Source organism: Branchiostoma belcheri, unplaced genomic scaffold (genome assembly GCF_001625305.1).
Source record: "Branchiostoma belcheri isolate BF01 breed outbred unplaced genomic scaffold, Haploidv18h27 scaffold58, whole genome shotgun sequence".
Lineage (NCBI taxonomy): Eukaryota > Metazoa > Chordata > Leptocardii > Amphioxiformes > Branchiostomatidae > Branchiostoma > Branchiostoma belcheri.
The window spans coordinates 1,909,350-1,934,995 of record NW_017804220.1 but is presented as its reverse complement, the minus strand read 5'-3'; the positions used below and the strand labels follow the sequence as shown (position 1 = coordinate 1,934,995).

Genomic DNA, 25,646 nt, shown 5'->3' with positions numbered 1-25,646 from the left:
AAGTTATATATTGCAGGTATCTAAATACTACTAATGGCAAAATTGCAACTACTACTAACGGTAGCAAAATTTTCACGGTCTGAGAAACATGGACATGTTCGCGGAACTATATATTCACGGTGGTGACAGTTGCAGGAAAAAGAAAGTCCAGGAATTATTTCCTAACTGTAATGATAAGTTCACGGTACAGAGGTGACAGTGAAACCGTGAACATAGACCTCCCGCTTGCGTTACGTTGCGGTACAGTGAAAAAAATTGGGAATTACAGTAATAAATTTACAGAGTATGTTTGCTTAGTTTCCAGATGTTTTGTATCATTGTCGTAAACTTAGCTTTAAATTAACGAAAACCGATGCGCGCACAGATGCCATCCATACAATCAAATCAACATGGCCTTAATTATTAACAATCACATAAACTATGAAGCCATACTTTGAATAAGCTATACATATAATATGATTATCATAACCTTTATTTTTAAAATCATGCCAGTTAGCTAATTGCATGTACAGAGTGAAAGAAAGTAAAGTAAAGTAAAGCAGTAGAATTTCTGTACTAGCTGTGATAGTACTTCATATGATTCGTCCTCATCGTCATCATTCAATGTGGTCTATCTCTTGCTACTAGTGACTGGTAATACCTCTGTAGATTCTTCACACTGGCACAGTGCCGTACTCCTTCTCTCTTGCCAGCTCCATACTTTTGTGACAACATCAAAGTGATTTTAGTTTGTATGTTGGAAAAATACAAAAGACTAACATTCTAAGTTATTGACATTCTTGAGTAAGAACAATCAGTTTTTGAATGTTAAAAGCAAAACAACGAAAAGAAAATAAAAATGTTGAAATTGTTAAAATGCAGAATTGTTAAAATTGTTAAAACTGATAAAATTGTTAAAACTGATAAAATTGTTAAAACTGATAAAATTGTTAAAAATGATAAAATTGTTAAAAATGTTAAAATCCGATGCACTGGGGTTCGAACTCACAATTTCTGGGATTGCCGCCTTGCGCGTTACCAACCGAGCTAACTCGGTGCGATTCACATCACTCACTGCATTGTATGTCATATAAAGTAAACAGCATGGCAGTATCGATCGCTTCAAGGCACCAAGACTTTCAAATATTAACTACGGGGTTTCCTTCTTTATCAGGTTTGCTTTTGAACCACCTTGATATTACTTAACTATCAACCCGGCTAGCAGAAGCCGCCGGCTCCTTTGATATTACAGCCGCTCCCTGGTCCCAATCTTCGAAAACAGTTGGGCATGCAAGCCCTCGACGCTCGCCAGGAAACCGTCTCGCGATGTTCTCAACAACAACAAACGAACGCCTGTCCACTCTACAATTTTGGTGATTCTTCGGAGATCGATAACAGAACCTAGATAATACTAGTTGGTAAAGATTGCGGAAAATTGTTGATACCGTGGCGCGCGCGCCGACGATACACATTACGTACCGCGTAACTTTTTTGTTTACACGCCGGGCACAGGTCATTGACCTCCAACTTGCGTTGTTCCAACAGAGAAGAGCAAAATGTCTGGCTTCCGCAGAACGTACCGCACTCTCCCGCTGGACGTACCGCACTCTCCCGCAGAACGTATCGCACTCTCCCGGAGGACGTCCCGCACTCTCCCGAGGGAAGTCCCGCACAGCGTCCTGCACTCTCCCGCAGAACGTCCCTCGAAAATTGATGCGTATTTCGTGGCCTGTGCTGTACCTACCAAAACACTTGAGTTCATATTGTCAAAATGGAATGGCTTTGAACAGGTGTTAATTGAGTTAATCCAATCAAATCCAACAGCCAATCAGCAAGAAGAATAGATTGGTCTGCGTCAGGTTCATGCTTGCATGCCCATATATATGGGCATGCCGCCGAATTCCTTTCTTATTACGTCACGCGCGTACGCCCCCACAGTACTTTCCTATGGGGACCGTTAGAAAAGCAAATAAAACGATTGTAAAAGCTTGTATCAACTAGAAAGGCCGACATTTGCTTTGGAGCAAATACAGCAATGGCTTCACCACATTTTACGACATGGCAGGGAAAGAATGAGAAACACAAGGGAAAACAATGCTTTACATTGATATAACTATAGTATAAAGTAACATACAACTAAGACTACAACAGTTGGATAGCTATTCCCTACATTATTGGTTAGGATTTTTAATTGCATAATGCAAACTGTTGATTTTCAAGAAAAAAAGAAGCGTTCATGCCCCGCATTCTGGAGCAGGAAAGCTTGAAATACCTACCAAAACACTTGAATACAGACATACTGTCAGTATGGAATGGCTCTGAGCAGGTATTAATTAAGTTAAGCCTGTTAAATTCCAACAGCCAATCAGCAAGGAGAATAGAGGAAAGCTGCATGCCTATTGGTTGATGCCCTGCATTCCATTGTGATGACTCATGCCCAAATGTGGTAACACTACACACTAACTCAGTAATACATTTGCTATAACACAGCCAAAAAACTCAAATAAAACCATTCTAAAAGCCTGTATCACAAAAATTAAAAAAACGCCTGGGGGTATTTGCCTACTGTACTTCCATACCAAATTTCAGGTCCTTAGGCCCCAAAATGAAGAAGCTGAATCCATTTAAAGAAATGGCAGGAGAAGGAGAATCATGAGAAAAAGCAATATGGTTTCACCACTTTGTGGTGAACCCATAAAAAAAGTTAAAAAACGCCTAGGGGTATTTACCCACTCTACCTCTATACGAAATTCCAGGTAATTTCTCCCAAAAATGAAGGAGTTGAATCAATTTAAAGAAGTGGCAGGAGGAGGAGGAGGAGGAGAAGGAGGAGGAGAAGAATCTTCAGTAAAAACAGTATTTCACTCCATACTGAAGTATGGAGTGAAATAAAAAGTATAGAGGGAATCTCATTTCTATATAATGTACAATCAACGACAATTTTATGTAATGATCAGCTTGCTACATATCTAGATATATATAATAAACGTCGGGTCCACTAAAAATCCCACTTCGTCGTAACATAGGAGGTAGATATACAAACATAGATAAGGTCAGTTTGAAAAGACACTAGAAAATCAATTATACGTGTATTATCATATAGCTAGAGATGTCAACCAATCTATTTCCCGTAGGTTATCAGGCAATAACATCAAAAGTGGTCGTTTATCAGAATAACCGACCACTTTTTGGACCGTACCATTATACAGGGGACAGGACACCAACAGTAGTGTTGAGACTTGTAGTATCTATCTATTAAACAACGCATTGTAGTTAACTTTGAATAATTATTTGAAAATACAACATAATTAAAAAGATATAGATAAACTTTAAACAGAAAAAGAATAAAACATAATGTTTGACATCCCCATGTTACTAGTACATGATTTGTTGGCATGCTGCATTTTGTGAAAAAGGAACAATAAGTTAAAGCTATATTCTTGATATATCTTAATGTATTTATATGTAATGTATTTAAGTCTCCATGTGTTATAAAAGAAGTTTGTGTTAAATAACTGTGTCAGTTGAATAGGCTATATGATAATAACGTTAATGCCTTATCCTCGGTGTATATTGTGAGATAATTCCTGGCCACTTGGTTGTTTATTCGGTGGTTATCGCACCTGGACAGGGATTATCTCACTATATACACCTCGGGGCGGGGCATTAAACCTTTATTATACGATGTATGTATTTCAACAACAATAGAAGGGTATTTGCAATCACAGCATCACAGAAAAAAATGATTTACTTCCTTGTTTGTATCAATACTTGTTCGCAGCCGTCTTCATTTAATGCCACAAGCAAATGAGACATATGGGACTTAATGGAATATCAAATAATTTGAAAACGAGCCATAAGAGACTTATTTCTAGTTGTAAAGGTGCGAGGATGTCCTGTGGAAGATTGAAAAGTAAGCCATTCATCTTGCGGATTTTAAAAAAGCTTTCGATTTTTTTGACCTTGTCAGACATGCAAATGCCGTTAAACTATTACATAGTCTCCGATTTCTTATGTCGCTACCTTCTCATTCTAACAAAACAGTATTGTGCAATACGCTTATGAAGCATTTAAGGTTACTCATTCAGGAATGTAATACTTATTAATGTTGGTATAAACAATGCATTGGAATAATATTAATTCACTGATGAAGATCATGGGAAATAGGTAGAAACGTCTGTTCCGCTGCTGTATACCAGTTTATTTTATCAAATCAAGATGTATAGGACTCTTTATTTGAAAAAAAAAATGTCCGAAGATTAATTGCCTTTACAGAGTCAAAATGGGCAGGGGGCGTGGAAAAGGCATCAGCTTGTCCCCCCTGTCCTGTCTTTGTGACTAAGCCCAAATAAAATATTTAAAAAAATTAAAAAAGATAGTGCAAGGTAATAGTAGGAAACAGACTACTACTGTGTGGAAAAAATCTTATACTTCTACTACTACGCTTGCTATATCATGAGGTTTGTCTTCTTCTTTGCAGCCAGTGGATAATTAGTAGTCCCACGTTCTGCATAATGAGTGGGTTTTGTGATCTTACTAGTGGAAACGTAGTCCTGTGGTGATCTTCTAAATGATGAAATATGGTAGTGTGTAATGTGTCCATAGCGGGCTATAGCTGGCTTTTTTCGTGGTGTCGTAAGAAGCATGAGTGCTTCGTCTGAATAGCCGAAAGGCAACTACAGATCGGGTTAGTGGAATTAAAATTGATCTGTTGAACGATTTACCTGAGAGTGAAATGAAAATGAAATGACCACAAAGTATCTCCCCGGCACGCCTCAGATCCTATTATCTATTCCTGTCGACTGTCACTATCCGGTTATCGTCGCTTTAATCCAATCGTATTTAACGCTGGCGCAGGCAGATGACGTTTTTCTGGTGTCCTTGCGTTGACGTATTACTTCAAGGCATCCAATGCGATTTCAGGGCAGCAAAACTGGTGATATTCTGAATAAGGCAATCTTTGTGATTATGACACATACTGCTTCACATTATCACATCTGAGGCAGCATTCCAAGGTTTGGGCATTTAAAACTGCAGAAATAAGCCCCAAGATGAGTCCTTTATTTCTGGGTGGTACCCTCAAATCAGCCCGCGGCCCTTCCAGTAATCATTTTCCGTCAGAATTTTGGTAATTTCTGCTCCATGAGGGTCAACATACTTTGGACCAGTGTAGTTTCAACTCACCATGTAGATAAATGACTAGAATATTGGCTTTAAAAAAATTGGTTTCCACGCCCTAAAAACTGCATTGGATGCCTGCATTGGAAGGTCCCAATTCTGGATTAGGCTTAGGTTGTGGGAAACAGGTGAAAGATCATACCGCATTGGGACTCTGGAATATTTGGCGGCCGTAGTAATGGCCGCTATCGGGAGACCTATCATGACGGGTGACTCTTTAATTTGGTTGTCCCACTTCCCACCCTAAGTACGTGGGGTAGTGTGGCGTAGAGTGCTCGACTCGGAATCAAGAGGTCCCGGGTTCGAGTCCTGACATGCCACCGATCTTGTGCCCTTGGGAAAGGCACTTTACACGACTTTCCTCACTTCGCTCAGGTGAAAATGAGTATTGTATTGTCCCCTGTGTTGGTGGCGGCATTAATATAAGTTGAAAAAAACTTGAGTGTGACGTCACCATGTCTTGTGATTAGATGTTTGAATATAAAAAAAAATACTCTAGCTACCAACGGGATGCATTAGAGATCAGCCAACGACGTTAAAGGCATCCAGTGCAATTTCAGGGCAGCAAAACAACGATGAAAATATTCTGGGTGAGGAAATCTGTCTGATATTGACATTTACTGCAATTTCTTGGCAGATTGTCCTCATAATTTAATACTTGGGGGGAAATGACCAAATAATACGATTCGTGAAGAGAATCAACGGCCCATACAAAACAAGCAGCCGTTTTCCGTCATCCTCCTTCGCAGGGCTAAAATCCTCCGGTTCCCTTCCGGTTTTAGCCCTGCTATTTACCGCTGACAGTTTGACTTCTGGTGACGTCACTTATAAATAATTCATGAGCTTGCCTTATTTGGCACAAACCAATCAGATGTCGGGGGGCTTGCCCTAACTCTGTCTCGGCTTTGGCCAGGGCTTTGGCCGCTGCTGGGAAGCCCATATAGCACAGGCTCTTCCCTCCTCCTGTCCGCACACTCAGAAAAACGTCTCTGCCATCAAGCAGCGCCCGTAGCATCGACTGCTGATGCTCACGAAGCCGCTCGACTCCAAATAAATCTTGCACGGCTCGCACGAAACTTCTAGTATTGTAATAGCCGCCATCTTGGCCTGTCCCAACATGGGAATGTAAGACGTAACCTGATTGGCTAATAGGTTCCCAGCGACCTTTGCGGTTTTTGCGCAAAGCTCGGTGCGCAAATTCTCTGATTGGCTGACAGCAGTTTGGCGGTGACGTCACCAGAAGTCAAACTGTCAGCGGTAAATAGCAGGGCTAAAACCGGAAGGGAACCGGAGGATTTTAGCCCTGCGAAGGAGGATGTTTTCCGTCAGCGATATCACATTTTTTTGTCTTACAGATATTAATATGCTTTTGGGATATGGTTGATCCAACGTCTTACAAATGCTAGAATGAACAGAAAGTCACTTTGAAAATACAGTTTTGCCGGCCTTGAAATTTCATTATACGTCTTTAAAAAAATGGAATTCTAATAACGAAGACAGTCTGGGAGAAGCTGGGGCGTCCAGAACAAGATGACTATCAGGTGTTTGCTCATCACGACGAGTATGCCACGAATGAGTGTTCGATGATCCAAAGTTTAGGATCGATCTGGAAGTTTTCGTATTTGTTTTGCAGCGATCAGTTCTGGACGTGTCTGTAGAGTGTGCTCATACTATATGGGATTAATCTCCAAAAATCTTTTGGTGTCTGCAAGATAATACTAAATTGGTAAGGCAAAACAGTGCGAAAATGGCAAGCCAGGCAGTATGTATTTGCACGGTACTCGTGTAGCTAGCCTAAGGGTAAAAAAGAAAGACAGATAGTGGCACAAAAAATAAGGTTCGATATGAATAAAAGCTGTAAAATGATTAAACATAAGCCAAAACCTAAACCTCTGTTTAGAGAGTAACTTGGCATGTGGCTACACAATATGTAACGACTACTAGTATACTACCGGTCGACCGTAGATATCTGGAGAAATAATCTTATTGTTCATGACGTTGTGATCAGGTCATTGCCATCAAAATGCAATGAGCACAAAATGGCTCCATAATGGTATCCAAGAAAAATCGCCCTGCAAGGAGAATGCAATGTTGTTGATCCAACACATTTGCCCAAAAGTAGATTCCACCAGGTCTTTCTTTTTAAAGGGGGTTCAGGATGGTAGAATTCTACAAAAAGTACGGTCTGACTGGCCAGGGTAGTAGTGAGTCCATTAGAGTTTCAAATATACGGTGGCTAAACTCCCCTGGCAAATAATTCGCACTATTTGGCTACCTTTTTAAAAAATCTATTTGTATTTTCCAGAACAAAATAAATAATCATTAAAGACATTTAAATATTTGGCAAAATTTGGCTAAATTTTACAGTTTTTTTAAACGATTTGTTAAGTTCTGGTTGAGGCTAGCCCGAAAGAGGATCCAAACTTTTTCGTTAAGGAGAGATAACATTCTGAAATGATTCTGTTTTGCTCAGCTATAAATGTTTTAAAAATGGGAGTATGAGCCCCTTATGAAACAAGACATGGTCTATATTTGGCTAAATTTTACTGTTTTTTGTAAAACACGTTAGCCTGGTGGAGCTAGCCCCAAAGAGCATTCAAACATTTCCGTTAAGGAGAGATAACATTCTAAAATGATTCCGTTTTGAGCAGCTATATGAAACAAAATGTTTTTAAAAATGCCAGTATGAGCACCTTATGTAACAAGACATGGTCTACAGTTGTACTCTTTTAACTTCAACAAGTTGACTTCCAGCCTTTTAAATTGCCAAAACGTATTGAAAAACGCGAGTTCTTCTTAGGTTCAGCAAGTTCCAATTCTGTCTTGTCAAAACAGATCTTATCACTGGGTTCTTGGAACATTGCCGCCTGACAAAAACGCCCGCCGTTATTGGAGAGTTCGATTGCATTTAAAGTGGCTAATCCACTCGCTACAAGCCTTTCCTCCCCCGTGATTTGAAAACGTCCTCTGGGTCGTAAGGACCTCACTAAAGCGGGTGGATACTAATCAAGATGGCCCCGAGCCACTAGGGCTAATTGAATGCCCCATCTCGCACTTAATGAACGTAAAAGCAGCTCAGGGGGAAAAATGACAAAAGATTAGTTATTTTTTTCCTGGAAACACCCCCAGACAATTCTGCACAACATAGTTTTTAAGGTTGTCGTATATTTACTTCATTAAAAGTCAAAACACACTTTGAAAAAGTCTTGGGCGTTACAGAATATTGTGACGCTACCAATGAATGAATGTTGATGCGTCTGTTATTAAGACCTTAGTTTTAAACCTCAAAGTATTTCTAGCTCCCTGTTTTATATATCATATCTGTGAACTTAAGTAAAATGCTCATATACTACGGTGACAATTTCTTACAAGTACCAAAGGTAGCTCCTGGAAAACACACACACATTTTTTGAGTAGCAAAGTTCTTTGATCACAACCATTTATTTTTCTATTTTTTATTTTTATGAGCCGACATTTCGACGACCGTCTGTCATCTTCATCAGGACAATTCTGACTGGTTTGCTGTACACTGACGCTAGATGTTACTTGGTGCATAGTGCACTAAATGTGTCGCATAGTTCACAGTGCACTGTTACTTGGTTCACAGTGCGCTTAAGCTAGTTTTTTTACTGTTAACAATGCACACACATATTTTGCCATTGATTTGTGGAATCAGCCTGAATTAGCATCCCATGCTCGACTTTGCGTTTCCCTTTCATCTAAGGCCACAGTAAGCTGTCTAAAAGCGTGTCTTCTTGTCGTTAGATGTGTAGTTTGTAGTGGGGACAGCATCTCTCATCATGTGAAGCCGTGGGGTAAGTAAGTATAACCCTCCCAAATGAAAAACAAATCAGCTCGCAGCCAAACTTCACAGATGCACTAATGGCGCCGACCCCGGCGGAAATGAGTTCCGATTTCTTCCACCAAAGATTTATCGCACTTCCAGCTGTCCGATAAGAAGGTCGCTGTTTCTTCCTGAAGCTCAGGAGAGTGGAAGATACGACATCCTCTGACGCAAGACGACGACATAGTCTTCTCCTTGGCGCTGGAATTATATCCCTTTCATCCCTCAGCTCTCGACGAGAGTTCTATCCATAATTTATCGTTGAAAGTTGACAACTGCTGTTTTGGTATCAGATCTAAACTTCCTAATGATCTCGGCTCCGGAGTCTCTCTTTGAACAATCGCAGTTGGTACCTCAGAGGATCGGAGCCAACGTTTCCAGGAAATATAGTAATAGATGGCATCCTAGGACTGGTTGATAGGTCACCCTTGTGTCAGATATTGTCCCAAAATTAGGACAATAAAACTCCCCACTCATTTCTCAGTGTCGTTTCTGATTTCCTCTTCCATTTGACTGCATCCCAGAGGGCTGCCATGGGGGTGGACGACATCAATTGTGAGATGATGAATCTTCTCATTAGCTGGATTTTTAAAAAACGGTATGACGTCGACATGACGTCATCACCACGCCCACATCCTCTCCACCAGTTATAAGTACTTGAGAATCAACTCTACTCTCAGATTGCACAAGAATCCCCTCAGCAGCCGTGGGCAGTACAGCTTTTTGCAAACGAAGTAAGAAATAGCCACGGCCTTTTATACCATATTGCTTTCAAAAGGCCAGTCTCCTTCAATTTACGTTTCAGCCAGATACGTTTGTGCCTGGCGGACAACCACCGGTTGATTCCCCGGCTTGTTCTTCGCGTGAGGATAAATCTTCAGTGCAGCTCGTAGCGACGTGCGGATCCGCCGTCTCAATACATCACACGGGCGAGGCAGCGGAGGGAACGATTGACGAGGTCTGCTGATTCTGGACAAGTTTGTGAACTGCAAACAATCGGTACGTCCACTCGGTGTGGTCCATGTCATTCAATTGATACTTTTTATGATTCATCTTCATGGCTGGTCGTAATGCCTCTACCGCAATCTTTCTTGCTGTTGAAATGTGTCTTAGGCCATGTTTATGTTAGAAAAATATTTTAGAGTAGAGGTTAAACACCATGGTTATTATCTGTTAATCATGAGTGCGATAGTTCGTCTTCATAGTCATAGTACCTTACTGTTGTCTTTCTTGCTGTTGACATGTGTCTTATGTGAATCTTAGGCCATGTATATGTTTTAAAAATATATTTTTCACCGACAGTAGAGTTTAAACACCATGGCTATTATTTTAATCATGAATGCAGATTCTTCATCCGCTTTTTTGGTCATGCAATCGATACTTTCTATAGTTCTTCGTGGCTGGTCAAAGTACCCTACCGCGGTCTTTCGTGCGGTTGAAATGTGTCTTATGTTTATCTTAGGCCATGTTCATCTAAAAAAAATCATTTTCGCCGAAAATAGCGTTTCAACATTATGGCTAGTATCTTTTAATCATGAATGCGGATTCTTCATCCCCTTGCTTCTTTTTGTAGTTTGTCATGGTCATGACATGTTGTTGTACTCTGGTCTATACTATGATGTGCTATATGGTCAATATCAGTTGGGAGTTTGACTCTAAACTTTGGTAGATTTGGCACAGATCATCCTAACGATTTTCTTGAATTTTGCAAAAAATGGTCCATTCTATAGTATAATTTGATAATTCCTTTCCAAGACTTCAGCACAAGACAAGGCATTATCAGTATTGATGTTCCGTTTTGACTTTTATTTTTTTTTAGTTCTTAAACCATGTCTTAAACCATGTCTAAACCATGACAGTCTTAAACCATGCCTAGCAAAAGAATTGTCTTAATTGTGAGGCTGAATGTAAGTGGTCATCATGGCTTTGACTACTTTACAGTGTTCATCTTTTGCTTAAGTGGTTTCTGTATGTCTTGTGTAATAGGTTAGGATGAGGTATCGGATGATTTTATTTTGCCCCATAAAATCCGCATCTTCGGATCTGTACATTTCGCAATCGCCCAAACAGGTTAAATTCTCTCAAACACATACATTTTATTCCCTTTTTTAAAGAATCATTCTTTTAAATCGCTCTGATTACCTCATGTGTCGGACGACACGGAAGCTCCTAGACTAACAAGTACAGCAAAAGAGCAAGCATCCACAAGCTGCGTTTTGCCAAACAAAGTTTTATAGTGATCTTCGGTTTTTTTCCTTTTCTTAACCAGATAGAATTCGCTTCTTCGAATTGACTGTGTATCAAATTCTCTTTAGTAGCATCTCCTTCTGATATGAAATGCTTGATTTGAGGAAGCATGAGCAATTCCATGAACTATCAGAAGGAATATGTTTTTGATGATATTAATTCTATATATTAGGCATTGCCTAAGATTACAAGAGGATGTGCATGTCAAAAGGATATTAATAAGTACATATTAGGCTGCGCACATATGTCAGTAGATAATACTTTAACATTCATGTATACCTTATAGACATGACTTTGTGATGCCATCTAGGTCTAGAAATACCTAAATGTTATGATGTATGTTATCATGTTTTATGGTGATCTTCGGCTTTGGTACTTTTTTAACCAGCTTATATAACTAGTATCTCTTTCATCTATACCCCAAGTCTCTGGTATAGTTGGGCACAATTTAAGGCATCCAACGCAGTTTTTAGGGCTTGGGAACCAGATTTTTTTTACTTTATATTCTAGTCACTTATATACACACTAAGCTGAAACAGCATCATCCCAATGTATATAGACATACAAGAAGCAAAAATTCACAAAATTGGGACGAAAACCGATTACTGGAAGGATCCAGAGATGATTTCTATGGTACCACAAAGAAAATAACGGAATCATCTTGGGACGTTTTCTGCAGATTTAAATGCCCAAAGTATGAAATACTGATTAAAATGTTCATATTTGAGGCAGTATGTCCTAGTATCAAAGAGATTGCTTTATTCGAGTATCTCCAGTTTCACCGCAATGAAATCGGATTAGATGTCTTTCGTAAGACAGTAGAACATAACACCATTGCTCTGCCCATAAATTCTTTCCAAACATCTTTCAATTTTATCTATATGACATCGACACGAGTACAATTGCGAGACGAGTGGTCGATACTTCCCGAGGAGCGCTCCAGAAATAGGGAGAGTTAAAATAATCTTTATTAGGTTTTCACAAACGTACAAGACGAATAGTTAAAACAGCTAGGTCAGCCTCTTATTATGAGTAAGAAACTCACGGGACGCAAGGTAAGTATGCGTGCATCGGACTATCTGGACGCCGAAACTGCAGTTCAAAAAGGTATAATCAATATAATAAAAGTTACACAATTAATATATTGCACTGATTGACTAATGCACTGATTGACTATTGCACTTCTTCGTGCAGCAAGCTATTTACAACATAAGAATAGTCCCATGTTTTTCCCAACCAACAGTGTTCCTTGCACAGTAAATGACATATGAAGCACATATTGCACATTTGCCCAATCTGATTTTCAAGTGTCGTCCTTGTGGTTAACAAAACATAGCGATTTCAACTTCGAGGTGTTTTCCTCACTTACCCACCCTTATACTTCCTACTTCAATCGTCACAAGAGTAGCTTCGTAGCTGCTATGACTGCGAATTTCATTCAGCAAGTCTTCCTACTTTGTCCTTTTTCTGTGTGCACTTATACTTAAGCAGTTGCAAGCACAATTGTCTACATCAGTGTGGTACCTTCTCCAACGCTCCTGCTGTTACAAAACACAGCGTCAAGGTGTCTTGCTGCTACAATCGGAGATGGATTATTGAATTATCAATACCTGATTATCTAGCACATTTGTTCTACATTTGTAGTGCCTGTAAAAGATAGCAAAAAGTAGTACTAATGTTTTTTTTCTTTATATTCTTAACCCAATAATATTTCATATTATCATACTCTAGAGAAAATATGAGCTAAGAATGGAACTCATTTTTTACTAGGAAGAGAATAATTTTTGCTTCTTACTAGTAAAATAATAAGTTAACACATTTCTAGCTTATTTCTTAACTCAATAGCTACCTCTCCAACGAAACCTTATACAGACCCCTGTGCCTTGCTCGTATCAAGAGAGTGATATGTAAAATGTTTTCATTTGTGATAATGACATTACATTTCTCGCTCTGGTTGAAATATGTCTCTACTCTTATTACAATAACCAGACACGCGATCATAACACTGTCTCATATGGAGAACCCTTGTGGCTTGAGTACCTTTTTGGTGCGTGGCAGTAATTGACCAAACAGAGTGAAGAAGCAATTGTACCAAGCAGTTTCTCCGATGTTATCTTTCAATCGATGTGTGTGAAATACTTCTTTACCTGCTAATCTACCATTTGATGTCACACGGCTCGTAAAATTCTCTTATCGTCAGATTTTAGATCTCAAGATGTTTTTGAATTTCATGTTGCTTCCAGGTATCTATTAGAGATATTATCAAACCTGTGTTGTCGATAGTTTATCCGGTATTAAATACAGCCTTGAAAAAAAAAACTAGATTAAATGGCTGATTTTTCCAGACGCCGCCCCCATATTCTGCCTATGATACTCATTTGCACCAACACTGAAAGTGAGTATTTTTGTACATTTTGCGTAAATTATAATTTTTATTGCAAAAGAATTCTTGTCTTCTTATTTGGTCTGCGCCTCCCTTTATAGTCTAGTCTTTACCAGACTCTGTCGGATGCTGCAAAAAAATAGATTGCGAAATTGGCCAAATAGCTAAAATGATTTACCAGAGAATTAAGCCGGCCATGGAGTCATTATTTCCAATCTTCGGTCGAATGTCTTGTTGTTCAAGGCGAGCTCAGAAATATCCAAACATATCTTTTTGTGAATATATTAATATATATCCAATTGGCCGGGGTGTATCCATTTGCCACCCGTTCGGCTATTACAAAAAAAAAAAGAAATCCCAATAGAAAAGTCTAAAAAGACTTAAAAAGCCCAGGGCTAAACCTTGCTTGGAGAATAAGCTTAGTCCCTCAACCTGATGATTTTTACATTTTACGGGAGGTCAGGGAGAATCCACTTGTCTCTAGGGACGTTACTTGTACTCGTAACACGATCAATATGAGTAAAAGGCCTTTATTGTACTTATGTTCCTACAAGTACAGGTTATGAATTAACAGGAAAAATTACAGTAATGTCTTGATTTAATTTTTATAGGTTCACTTTCTTGAGGCAGTTGTAGATGTAAGAACATATGGAGCTTATGATACGTGGTTTGTCAAGTTTCATAAGGAATACGAATTTTTTATGTCTAAAGCTGGGGAACTTTATATAAGTATAGCAGGAATCTCTCATTTCTATATAATGTACAATCAACTACTACAAAAACTCATCCCCGATTTTATCTAAATCATTCTTATCTTAGCCTTGTGTTATTTTTTGGTTCCTATAGATGTTCCAAAATTTTCCTCACCTCATTTACATATCAAGATCTCAGGCTGTTGAGAAATACCTGTTCATCTACAGATTTGGTTCGTGAGAAAAGATGAAAAGTAGTGAATGGAATTGGAAAGTCTGGCGGTTTTGAAAATCTATCCAGTTGCTTGATTAATGGCCTAGCGACAATAGGAAGCTGGTGGTAACTACGGAAGATGGCACCCAGGCTGCCGAAACTCCACGGAACTCAAGAACTCAGTACAATGGCGACTCATAAAAGGCTGTAAAAGGCCAGCATGTGCCGGTTATTCGTAAAAGTCACAATGCGTTGCCGCAAATTTTATGATACCAGCTTTGTATTTCTGTTGTTTAGCAGCTTTTTGCTTTTTGGCTGGAATTTTTTTATTGGCCCGCGCGCACTTGTTTGGCGGTCTTCAGTGGGTGCCTAACCTTCATCGACGCACGATCGACATGGTTGTCGTAGTCAGATTCCCAAAATGTAGGGCAACACTGGCGGCATTGCCTTTTTAATCATCAATGGACACCGTTGAAGATGCCACAAAATGACAGCTTTTTCATTACTCGTCGACCCAGAAATCACAGCTAATCAAACTTTATCAGTAAATGGCCAGCAGGATGTGACGAGGTTAACTCCATAAGCTCATTATATGTGCTAATGTCCCTGTACTGTAATCCTTGTTAAGTGAGGCAGAATAAGAGAGTTACAAATGACTTAATTAACATGTCCTTTAGAACTGGATCTGAGGGGAGGTCGAGGATTTCTTGGAAAGGCATAGACAGCGTAATTGTTTTTTTTTCATAGTTGTTTTTTCGTAGTTGTGCCATTCAATAATTCCAATGTGAAGAATCTTCAGATCTTGAAGATTTAGTTTCTACCCTCCATTGCTGGATATTTTTCACAAACGCACACATAAACTATCTAATCATCCTCTGGAACCAACCACCATAGCCAAAATGCTTTCAAGATAGCAAGCAAAAAGTATTTGTTGACCATTTAGGCTGTAGTTTTTTGCATCACCACTGTTTTAATTGTACAGCTATTTATGTATTTCGATGTAATTTTTTGCTTTTATTTTTCCTCCTAACATACTAAGTTATATTGTTATTTGTTTTGCTGTCATTTGCCTAGGTTATGGATTGTAGGTATAAGAGATTTCTGTGGTTTGTGACTTTATTGTGTTATGATGTGTGTATGTTTATGTATGTATGTATTTCATAATGTTGGGCCCGACATCAGCTGCAGCTGCCAGGGCCTTCCACAGTATTGCAACGTTGGCACTTTTTTAAATTGTTGTGCATAATGTTGTGCATAATGTTTGTACTGTGTGGAGCACTGCATAAGCTGCATCTGCTGCCTAGTGCTCCACGTGTATTCCCGTTGCAATTTGAATACAGCAAGAAAGAACCATCCAATTGCCCTCCTAGTGTTCCTTAAGTATAAATAGAGCTACACACAAATTCATGAACTATGTTTCCTAGAACCTTCCACGAACAACTATTAATTATTTTCTGCACGAAACTGCCCATACCCATTAAACCAAAAATCAATGATTTCAAAAACGCTTCTTCGCCTTCGGTCATATCTCACAAATCACACTTCACTTGAGCAGACCACTTAATAAAATGCCCTTGTCTCACTGACATCCTGTTAGGCCACACCAAGTAAATTTTATGGATGACGTCCTTTGGAGACCCTATATCTAATGCGAGAGGGCGAAAAAAAACAAGAAGGGCCCTAAAAAACAAGATGCCTAGATTAGAAATATACTAAGAGACGACAAATGTTAGGACACAAATTGAATGAGGTGACACAGATTAACAAGCAAGAAGTCTTTTATTCATCATCAAAACAGCAAAAAATCAGGTGGAACAGCAGTTGTCATCCTCTCCTGTTTCTTTCACATTTTTGCAGGCCTGCAGAAACAAAGCACGTGCTCTTTACACATTTCGCGTTACGGGTTTCACGTCAATCTAGCGATTTGCGGCACTGTTGTGACCCTTTGGTCATAGTTACAGGAAGCGGAATTTCTTGTTTTTTTTTCTAGCAACAGGCCAAAATCAATGCACGCGCGGACGTCATCCATAAAATTTACTTGGTGTGGCCTTATAAAAACTAACAAGAACTCTCCAGCCGAGAGGCAAAAAAGGACGTTCTGAATTTGTTGTTGGAATAATTTTTCTCAATCCATACAGCTATTCTTTTTGATGATGAGTATTACATATTACATGTCTGCGGAACAATGCTCCTGTGGCGCAGTCAAAGAAATTTCTCTTATTAATTGTTGCCAATATCTCAACCCGTTCCCTCCTACTAATGGAACACGTTATATAAGAACGTTTCCAGACTTCTGTGAGCACATTCTTTGTAGTTATACTGGACATAAAAACCTTGAAATAAAGATCTATATGTATCTTCGTGTCGACTTACCAAAGCCCCTGTAGAGCGAGACCATGTAATTGGCAGTTTTCTTTTATTACGGTCACAAAAGGGGTTGCAATAGAGAAGGTTGCCAAATAAAGATTTATATTTTGGCTTTATATTCTTCTCTTTAAATTTCCAGCCTTACGGGAGCTAAGAGAAAGTTTCAGAACCTTTGTTCTTTATTTCTTTACTTCTCACATATTGTGCACATTCATACACTGTTCCCCATTGTTAATTTGGCATCCAGCTATTTATCAAGAAACTATTAATTTCAGTGTGCTAGCCAAATGTCGTGTAGAATATAATAACTGTTTCCACATAACTCTTAGGTTCCCTACAAGCTGTAGTGCAAGCTCAATGCTTGTTTATCTCGTTAATGACGCATTCGATACCAGGCTATGCTACGGGTTACATACCAAGAATAAAGAATTTGATAGAGACGGTGGACGATATAAACTCATCGACACGTTTGATCAATTTCTTAAGTCTCGTGTGAATAAGGTCACGTATCGGAAGTGATTGGTCATTATTTTATACGTATCATTAATTATCCTGATGAAGGCAACAGCGGTCGTTGAAAATTTGACCTCTTTGTACTCGTTGTGTAGGAATAACGTTCAACATTTTACTGTGATTACTAGTACAGATTAACTTTCATGATAATTCAAGAATAATTGGATTCAATTTTTCCCGACTGTAGTTACGATGAGGACGATATCTGTATCAGGGGCGACTCTGCTACTGGCTGTGGCAGTCGTGGTGAGCTCGCAAGGAGTGGCGTATGGATACAACTGCAAGTAGGTCTTCCAGTTCCATTGGTAGTTTTATGCTTGAGATAAAACATAGTCCCTGGTTTCTTTCTTCGTTTTCTTCTTTTTTAATTTACCTGTTGTTTTAACCGTCACGTCAAAACGTTGGATTGCATTGTAATTAGCCACAATTACAAATTATAATGTTGCCATTCCGCGCTGCAATTTTATCCAGTTGTATGTGATGTTTATTTGCCTTGTTAAAATCGTGTGTTGTATTGTTAACGATTAAATATGTAAATATTGCACAGAAAATGCAGTGGAGGAATACATTCAATTTGTCATTGCCCTCTTTTAGCAACGAAAGAGATAAGTCATTTGAAATGGTAACCAAAACGTTCGCTAGCTTTATTCACCTTCCCAACCTACAAAAGCTGCATTTCTATTATCACCACCCAAACAGTACATCTCGCTAAACGACGGACATTTCATACTCCACTGCACACAAAAGAAATAAAACCCAACAATAACTAAGTTAAAAGTAGCATCAGTAGTATCATTTATGGTCATTTTTACTGTTTACTATTGTTTTATCATGTTCTATGCCATCGCAATCAGCCCTCGGGCATGAATTTGCAATAAACTTTCAGATTATTTGCAACTAAACTTGACAGGCTAATTGTGATGGGGACAGAAGTAAACAGACGGCAACGCATTAACAGAACCGTTTCCTTTCAGCAAAAACTGACAATCATGAGCTCTTTAGAAGTTTGAAACAGAAGATGTCAAGCAGGCACTTTAGGTAGCAAGAAGACAGCACATCCTGACATTGCCGACTCACTCAACAACCTAAAGCGTCGTTTGTGATGAAATTGATGATTACAGGCTTTACGCTACCGCGGACAGGCGCTGCAGATATGCACAGATTCATGTTTAAACAAACCAATTGTTCTAACTTGTTGATATTTTAAAATAGACTGATTCTACTTTTTTTCAGTCTGTACATCGAGGTGTGTCTGCACAATTGTGTTCAATGATTGCAACATACTACAACTTATAGTTGGCCATATCAGGAGCATACTATTGTCGAAGAATTTGATGTTGTATGACTAACTTTAATGGTTCTACTTTCTCTACTTACACCCTTTGTCACACGTAGCTGAATGTGACTCCCGAACACTGCCGAACTTCCCCAACTAATGTCCATGGTCAGGAGAAGGTCAGCAGCAAGGTCGGTTGTGGTTGGCTGGTGTTCGGCCAGATCAGCTACTGTTAACTGCACAAGCAGAAAGTTTCGAAATGTTTAAAACATTTGGGAGTGAACGGGGGTCATGGTTGGGCACTGGTTGATTAGATGCAGCTAAGCAATGTTAGGGCGTGTTCGGGGGTCAAATTTAGCAGACATTTAACTCAAATTTGATTCAATCCGTATACAGCAGTAGGGGTGGCCGAAATCTGGTCAGACTGCTCCCGAAACTCAGTCAACCTTGGTTAGTTGGTGTTCGGTGGAAGGCGCTGTATGTGTGACAGGGGATTTAACGTTGTAGAATTGAATGGTTATAGAATGTATAAACAAGTGTTGTTGTGTTATAAGGGCCACAATTTTATGGATGACATCCGCGCACGCATTGATTTTCGCCAAAAAAAATCACCTCCTCCGAGGCTCTGGTCTGGGTGTCATCCTCCGTAGTCCATGGTAGCAATTGAAAATAGGTGACAACTACGGAGGATGGCACCCAGGCTGCCGAAGCTCCACGAAACTCAAGAACTCTGTAGAGTGCCGACTCATAAATGCCGCAAAGGCCAGCATGTGCCAGCTTGTCGTAAAAGTCGCTTTGCACTACCACAAATTCACAATACCAGCTTTGTATTCATGTGATTTGGCAGCATTTTTGGCTGCAATTTTTTATTCGCCCTTGCACATTTGTTTGGGGGTGGGGTCTTCTAGGATGTCATCTATAAAACTAAGTCAGTGTGGTATAACGTGACAATTTGTACTTTTTTTTATTGTCATTATTTATCAATATTATTGGTTAAATTACTGTTTTTTATTTATTATTATTGCTATTATCATTATTTATTGTATCCCAATTTTACTGTTTGTATGTGACTGTTGTGTTTTGTTGTGTAAAACAGGGCCCCACTGAAAAGAAGTGCAATCACTTAATGGGCCACCCTGTATAAAATTGACGGAAAACAACAACAACAACAAAATAAATGTTAGCACGTTTGGGTTTTACCACATACACAGCCCACCGTGGAGCCGGAAGTGCGCCTACACCGACACCACTGGCATGGGCAGGCGGGCGATGAATAACAACACCGCGGCGTAAGTGATTTCCGGATAAGTAAATTACAGACTCACTAAGATGTCTCCATCTTATCCTTAGGACCGGAACTCTCTCTTTTCTCTCTCTATCTCTCTCTTACTGATAACGTTATGTAACCTGCGGTCTCTCATCTTCCTTTGAAGATGATTGGACAGCAGTGCTGTGTCCTTACATGGCACTTGTGCGCAAACTAGCTTCCTTTCCTAAGTACCTAATACCGGCAAAGAGAGAACAAGGCATTTTACTTGGCACTTATGCCCAAACTAGCATCCTTTTAGAAGTACCCAATATCAGCTCAGAAAACAACAAGACATAGTTATGCCTTTCAATATCAGCATCAACCAAGGATTGAGGTGTTCAAAAACTTATTTTCCAAGAACTATGATAGTAGAGTGAAACTCTAGCACTTCAAGCAGTTGGGACATCATCACTAGAAAGCCTCAAACAACTCTAGGCCTGCAATTAGATGTGCAACGATTGGGTGTAACAGGCCATTCGGTGTAATATAGCTAGCTGCCTGCGAAGCCGGTTTGTTTTGCCGAAGGATGGTTATACCAGATATACCGATACAGATATACAGATACAGAGTTATAAACCGAGGATTGGTGTGGTAAAATCTCCTTTTCTACCATAAAGTGGAACTTGCTGCAGCTAAGTACATTTAGATATCTTCATTCCTCAAGCTAACCGACATCTCACACACACAGTCTTTCTTCACACAGTAAGACATATGTAGCCGCATATTTCCCGTTTAGAACTTTTATTCACTGACAGCCTGTTGCACGCGAGTTTGGTGTAATATAGGCTATAGCCAGCTGCCGCATCCCCTTCTTACTAACGGTAGGCTACACAATTTTATGGATGACATCCGCGCACGCATTGATTTTCGCCAAAAAAAAAATCACCTCCTCCGAGGCTCTGGCCTGGGTGCCTAAGAAGTAGTTCTTAGGGATGACGTCCTCTGGAGACCTCAAATCTAATTAATGCTTGAGCGCGAAAATAAAAGAAGAACGGTAAAAAAGCTAGATGCCTAGATGTGAAATATAACAATTTAAATGAGAGAACGCAGTGTAACACAAAAAAGTCTTTTATTCGTAATGAAAACAGCAATAAATCAGTGAAACAGCAGTTGTCATCCTGTCCTGTTTTTTTTTCACATCTTCCCTTCTCCCACTGCCGTGACTCTTTGGTCATAGTTACAGGAAGCCGGATTTCCTATTTTTTTCTTTGAAAACATGCCAAAATCAATGCGCGCTCGGACGTCATCCATAAAAAAATTACTTGGTGTTGCTCAGCTAAATTGAAGTATTTGAGCTGTTGCAAGAAGCCTCCCCGAGGCGTGCCATATATTTGATGAACTGATCAATACAGCAAACGTGCAGATGCCTGTAAAACTACCTAAAGTAATCCCTTAAATTGGACCGGTAAAGAGGCCACGTAGATAGCCTAATCCCCCAAATACGAACGTTACATACAGGAGATGTTGTCGGCTCGCGTAGGCGTTTTAAAAGGGTTGTACAACTTAGACATATTAGTGGCAGATACTGGTCATTTGTCAACAACATTTTGAAATGGGAGAGTTGCTTTTTAAGTCGTGCTCTAGTAGAAATTCTTGATAAAAGGAAGCCATTGTGTCTTTAAGTGGCTAGGAAGACTATAAGAAGTCTTATTTTAACGGGAAGGCTTTGTTATCAATTCAATATAAGCTGCTTCTTTTTCACTCCACACTATTCAAAATTAACTAACGTTACGCATCGGATGTCATTTGTCTGTTGCCCACCATTTTTGTTTCTTGACTAAATGTAATGCAATCTTGTCCTGTGTAAATGTATGCTGGGCACCACTGGAAAGTAGCTCCTACTAGCTGCATGGGGTTCCCAGCCGTTTTATGATGAAATGAATAAAATAAATTCTATAAACCCTTCAGCTCACAGAAAGTGTACTGGTTCCCAAAGTTACAAATTCCAACATGTGTATCGGCACTATTCAACTGGTATAACCGCCCTTCGGCGTAACCCATTAGATTGTCTCCTTGCAACGCAACGCATCGCCTTGGGTGGCACTCTCTTAGGCCTTCACTTCTCTAGCACCTTGCTTCTCCACTAACACGACATTTCCCACTTGCCGTACATGTAGGTACATGTATGCTGCATCAACTGTCGTTTGGTTGCTTTCTTTCGTCTCACCATTCCTCTCGTTTCTAACACAACACTTGTATTCTAACTTCTTTGTATCTGTACAGCTCAAGATCATGAAATTCTACGTGCCTTATGTGTTTGTTGCAATGTGGTTTTAGAATGTACTATATTTGAATAATATGTGAATAAAATAATTCTACTAACACACCGTGACAACTTACAGGTTCATTGATCTTCTCAAGTCGATGTGCCAAAATCTTCGGGCAGATGTAAGGACCTGGGTTGGTCTCGAAGTTTCAGAATATATTTTTTGCGACATTTAGTCCGCATGTCTTGTAGTGCACCTTTATATAAGACCTCCTCTAAGAGAAAGGTTTAGAAAAGTTTGAAACATCAAATGCAAAATACCGAGAGTGGGCCAGATCTTACATCTGTTTGGAACTAAGATGTGCATCATTTGATGCCACTACTAACCACATGGAAATTACTTTTGACTTCTTCTTCTAACACAAAGTCTCTAACATATTTCAGGGACGCAAAATATATAGTATCATACTACAATTAAAGTTCTTTTTTACTAACGGTTTCTCTGCCTTTGCTTTGCCCTGCTGCCACCGCTGCTAACAGAACACCGTGGAACGAAAATTGTCAAACAAGTCGGACAGCAGACTTTGGGAAGAGGGTTCCTGCCTCACAGCTGTCTCTCAGAGAAGTACTACAGTAAGTACAACCTTCGGGCACTGCGGATGTTTTAAAGGTGCCCATAGCATGCCCGTAGCCAGGATTTTGAATGGGGGGGGGGGGTTCTTCCCACTGCTTGAGGGGACCTCGAGTGTCGAAGGCGGAAAATTTTGAAAAATGAACCTTCTAAAATGGCATTTCCTGCGTTTTTTAGAGAATTTCCAAGAAAAATCAGAGATAAATTTTTATTCAATAACAAAGGGAGCAGTTTTTCTAGGATTCCAGTCCATATTTTCAAGAAAAATCTTGGACCTTTACATGAAAAGTGGACCAAAAAGTGGACCTTTACAAGACAAGTGGACCAAAAAGTGGACCTTTGAGCCTTGTGGGGGGGGGGGTTTTCTTCCGAACCAGACTTTTCAAAGTCAATATTCTAGTCACTTATCTACATACCAAGTTAAAACAACACTGCCTAAATCTGTATGGACATTTGTGGAGCAAGAACGCCGAACATTGCGACGGAAAACAGTTACTAATAGGATCCTGGACTGATTTTAAGATACCAGCCAGAAAATAAAGGCTTATCTTGGTGTTTGTTTCTGCACTATTTTTAACACTGAAAGTATGAGATACTGGTGCAAATGTACTAGCTTGGCGAGAGGCAGTATGTGTCTATATCATACAGATTGCCATATTCATGATATTTCCAGTTTTGTCGCCCGTAAATTGCATGCATTGGCTGCTTGAAGCTCTTGTCACACATAGACAAATATGGTCTTACAAACACAGTCTGCCGAACTCTCCACAACCATGGTTAGGAGTAGTTTTGGAGAAAGATGGGCTGTGGTTGACTGGTGAGGTTGGCTAGTGTTTGGTGAGGTTGGCTAGTGTTCGGCTGCGCCAGCCGAATGTTTGAGAATGTTAAAAACTTTCGGTAGTGGACGGAAGATTCGGCAATGATTTGCTGGTGATGTGACAATGCCTATGTACGTAACAATTGTTCGGAAATGCATTGTTAACAGTGAAAAAAAATTATAAGTGCACTGTGAGCCAAGTAACAGTACACTGTGAACCATGTAACACCTTTAGTGCACTATGCACCAAGTAACATCTAGCGTCAGTGCACATTAAACCAGTCAGAATTGCCCTGATGAAGATGACAGACGGTCATCGAAACGTTGGTTGGTAAAAAAAAATAAATGGTTGTGATCAAAGAACTTTGCTATTCATCTGTTTACCAACCTTGTGAAGTTATTTACGGATGATTTGCTGGGGTTCATAAGTAGGTCAGCAGTGTTTAGGCATGTTTGGAGTCACATTTGACTCAAATTCAACTCAAATCCGATTTGTATAGAAAGGTAAACGTCGCTTAAATCTAGACAGACTGCTCCCGAACTTCAGCCAAGTTGATTCTTATTTGAATAATGGTCGGGGGAAGATTCTGAATGTGTGACGGGCCCAATTTAAAGGCACGTACACACGTACCAGTTGTTATGTAATTCAAGAACTAGAAACTCAGACACCGGAAAAGAGCCCTTAAAAAGAATGGGCGTATGTTGAAAATTTCTCCTGACAATAACGTTCTTCATATCAGTTATTATCTGGATAATACGTGTAATTTTCTAGAACACCGGATGGGAGTGCAGGAGAAGAGAAGAGGCACGAAAAGGCTTATACTAAGCCCTCTTCTATAACATACTAATTGCATTGAAACCTCAAGCCTCATAATAGCAACGTAATAGTAGTATAAGTTGATCAGACAGTAGTTGTATTCTCTCTATTGCTTCTTCACTTTCTTAGCTTTGACGCTGTACATTTAATTATCCTTTTTTTCCAAATAATCTTTATTGTAATTTCAAAGAATAAAGGCAAAGGACATGTTCACATACAAGAAAAATAAATACCCAGAGACATTTTGCAAACAATACATCAGTCTAACAATTTACCATACAGTGGACCCCATTTCAACATATGTTTATCCATTTTCTCACAGTTTTGTGCTATCACATATCCTAATTTGTGATAGTGTTTAACATAACCTATGAAGCCCTTAATCGTGACAAACTTAATTACATTTAATTATACTTTGCCGGCATGATTTGCAAATAAAGAACACTATAAAATCAAAGAAACCAAATACTTCTTAGATATGAAAAAATGTAAAAAATTTAATTCTCTTATTTTTCAAATTGATGTATTGCCCTTTTCTTCACTTTCACACAAGAACCTAGTTAATACATGGATTCTGGAGCTAACCATCACAGACGGACCTGATATCATCGTTCTTAATTAGTATCACTTAATATGATACATTTTGGTTGTTGATTGCTGCTAATGGTATACGAATGAATAGCTTCATGCTTGCGTAAAATAGATTAGTGTGTGTGTGTGTTTGTGTGTGTGTAAGTGTGTGTGTAAGCGCGCGTGTGTGTTTAGAACTGTATGTATGTGTGAGTGTGTGTGTGTGTGTGTGTGTGTGTGTGTGTGTGTAAGCGTGCCTGTGTGTTTAGAACTGTATGTATGAGTGTGTGTGTGTGTGTGTGTGTTTGTGTGTGTGTGTTTGTGTGTGTGTGCGTGTGTGTAAGCGCGTGTGTATGTTTAGAACTGTATGTGTGTGAGTGTGTGTGTGTGTGTGTGTGTGTGTGTGTGTGTGTGTGTGTGTAATTTTTGCGCGTGTGTGCGTATTTATTACACAAAACCATGTACAGAACTTAACATGCCGTTGGCTACCTCTGGCTGTTGATAAAGTTTTAGAGGATTGTCTGAATTTTGTATTGGAGAATAAATACATTAAATGGGTGTATCTTTTCGAGTTTAGAGTGATGTGGAGTTTTACGTCCGTGC

General features: G+C 39.4%; 1 protein-coding gene across 2 annotated transcripts in view; it reads left to right on the top strand.

Annotated features, from left to right (window-relative positions):
* The first annotated feature begins 9,692 nt into the window (after nucleotides 1-9,692).
* The window catches only part of LOC109481814, a 17,531-nt gene continuing 1,577 nt past the window's right edge, over nucleotides 9,693-25,646 (top strand). For both annotated transcript variants that reach the window (XM_019784402.1, XM_019784401.1), the window contains exons 1-3: nucleotides 9,693-10,000; nucleotides 17,605-17,701; nucleotides 22,749-22,841. In XM_019784402.1, the coding sequence (XP_019639961.1) occupies nucleotides 17,610-17,701; nucleotides 22,749-22,841 (185 nt within the window). In that variant the 5' untranslated portion in view covers nucleotides 9,693-10,000; nucleotides 17,605-17,609. The remainder of the gene's footprint in view (nucleotides 10,001-17,604; nucleotides 17,702-22,748; nucleotides 22,842-25,646) is intronic.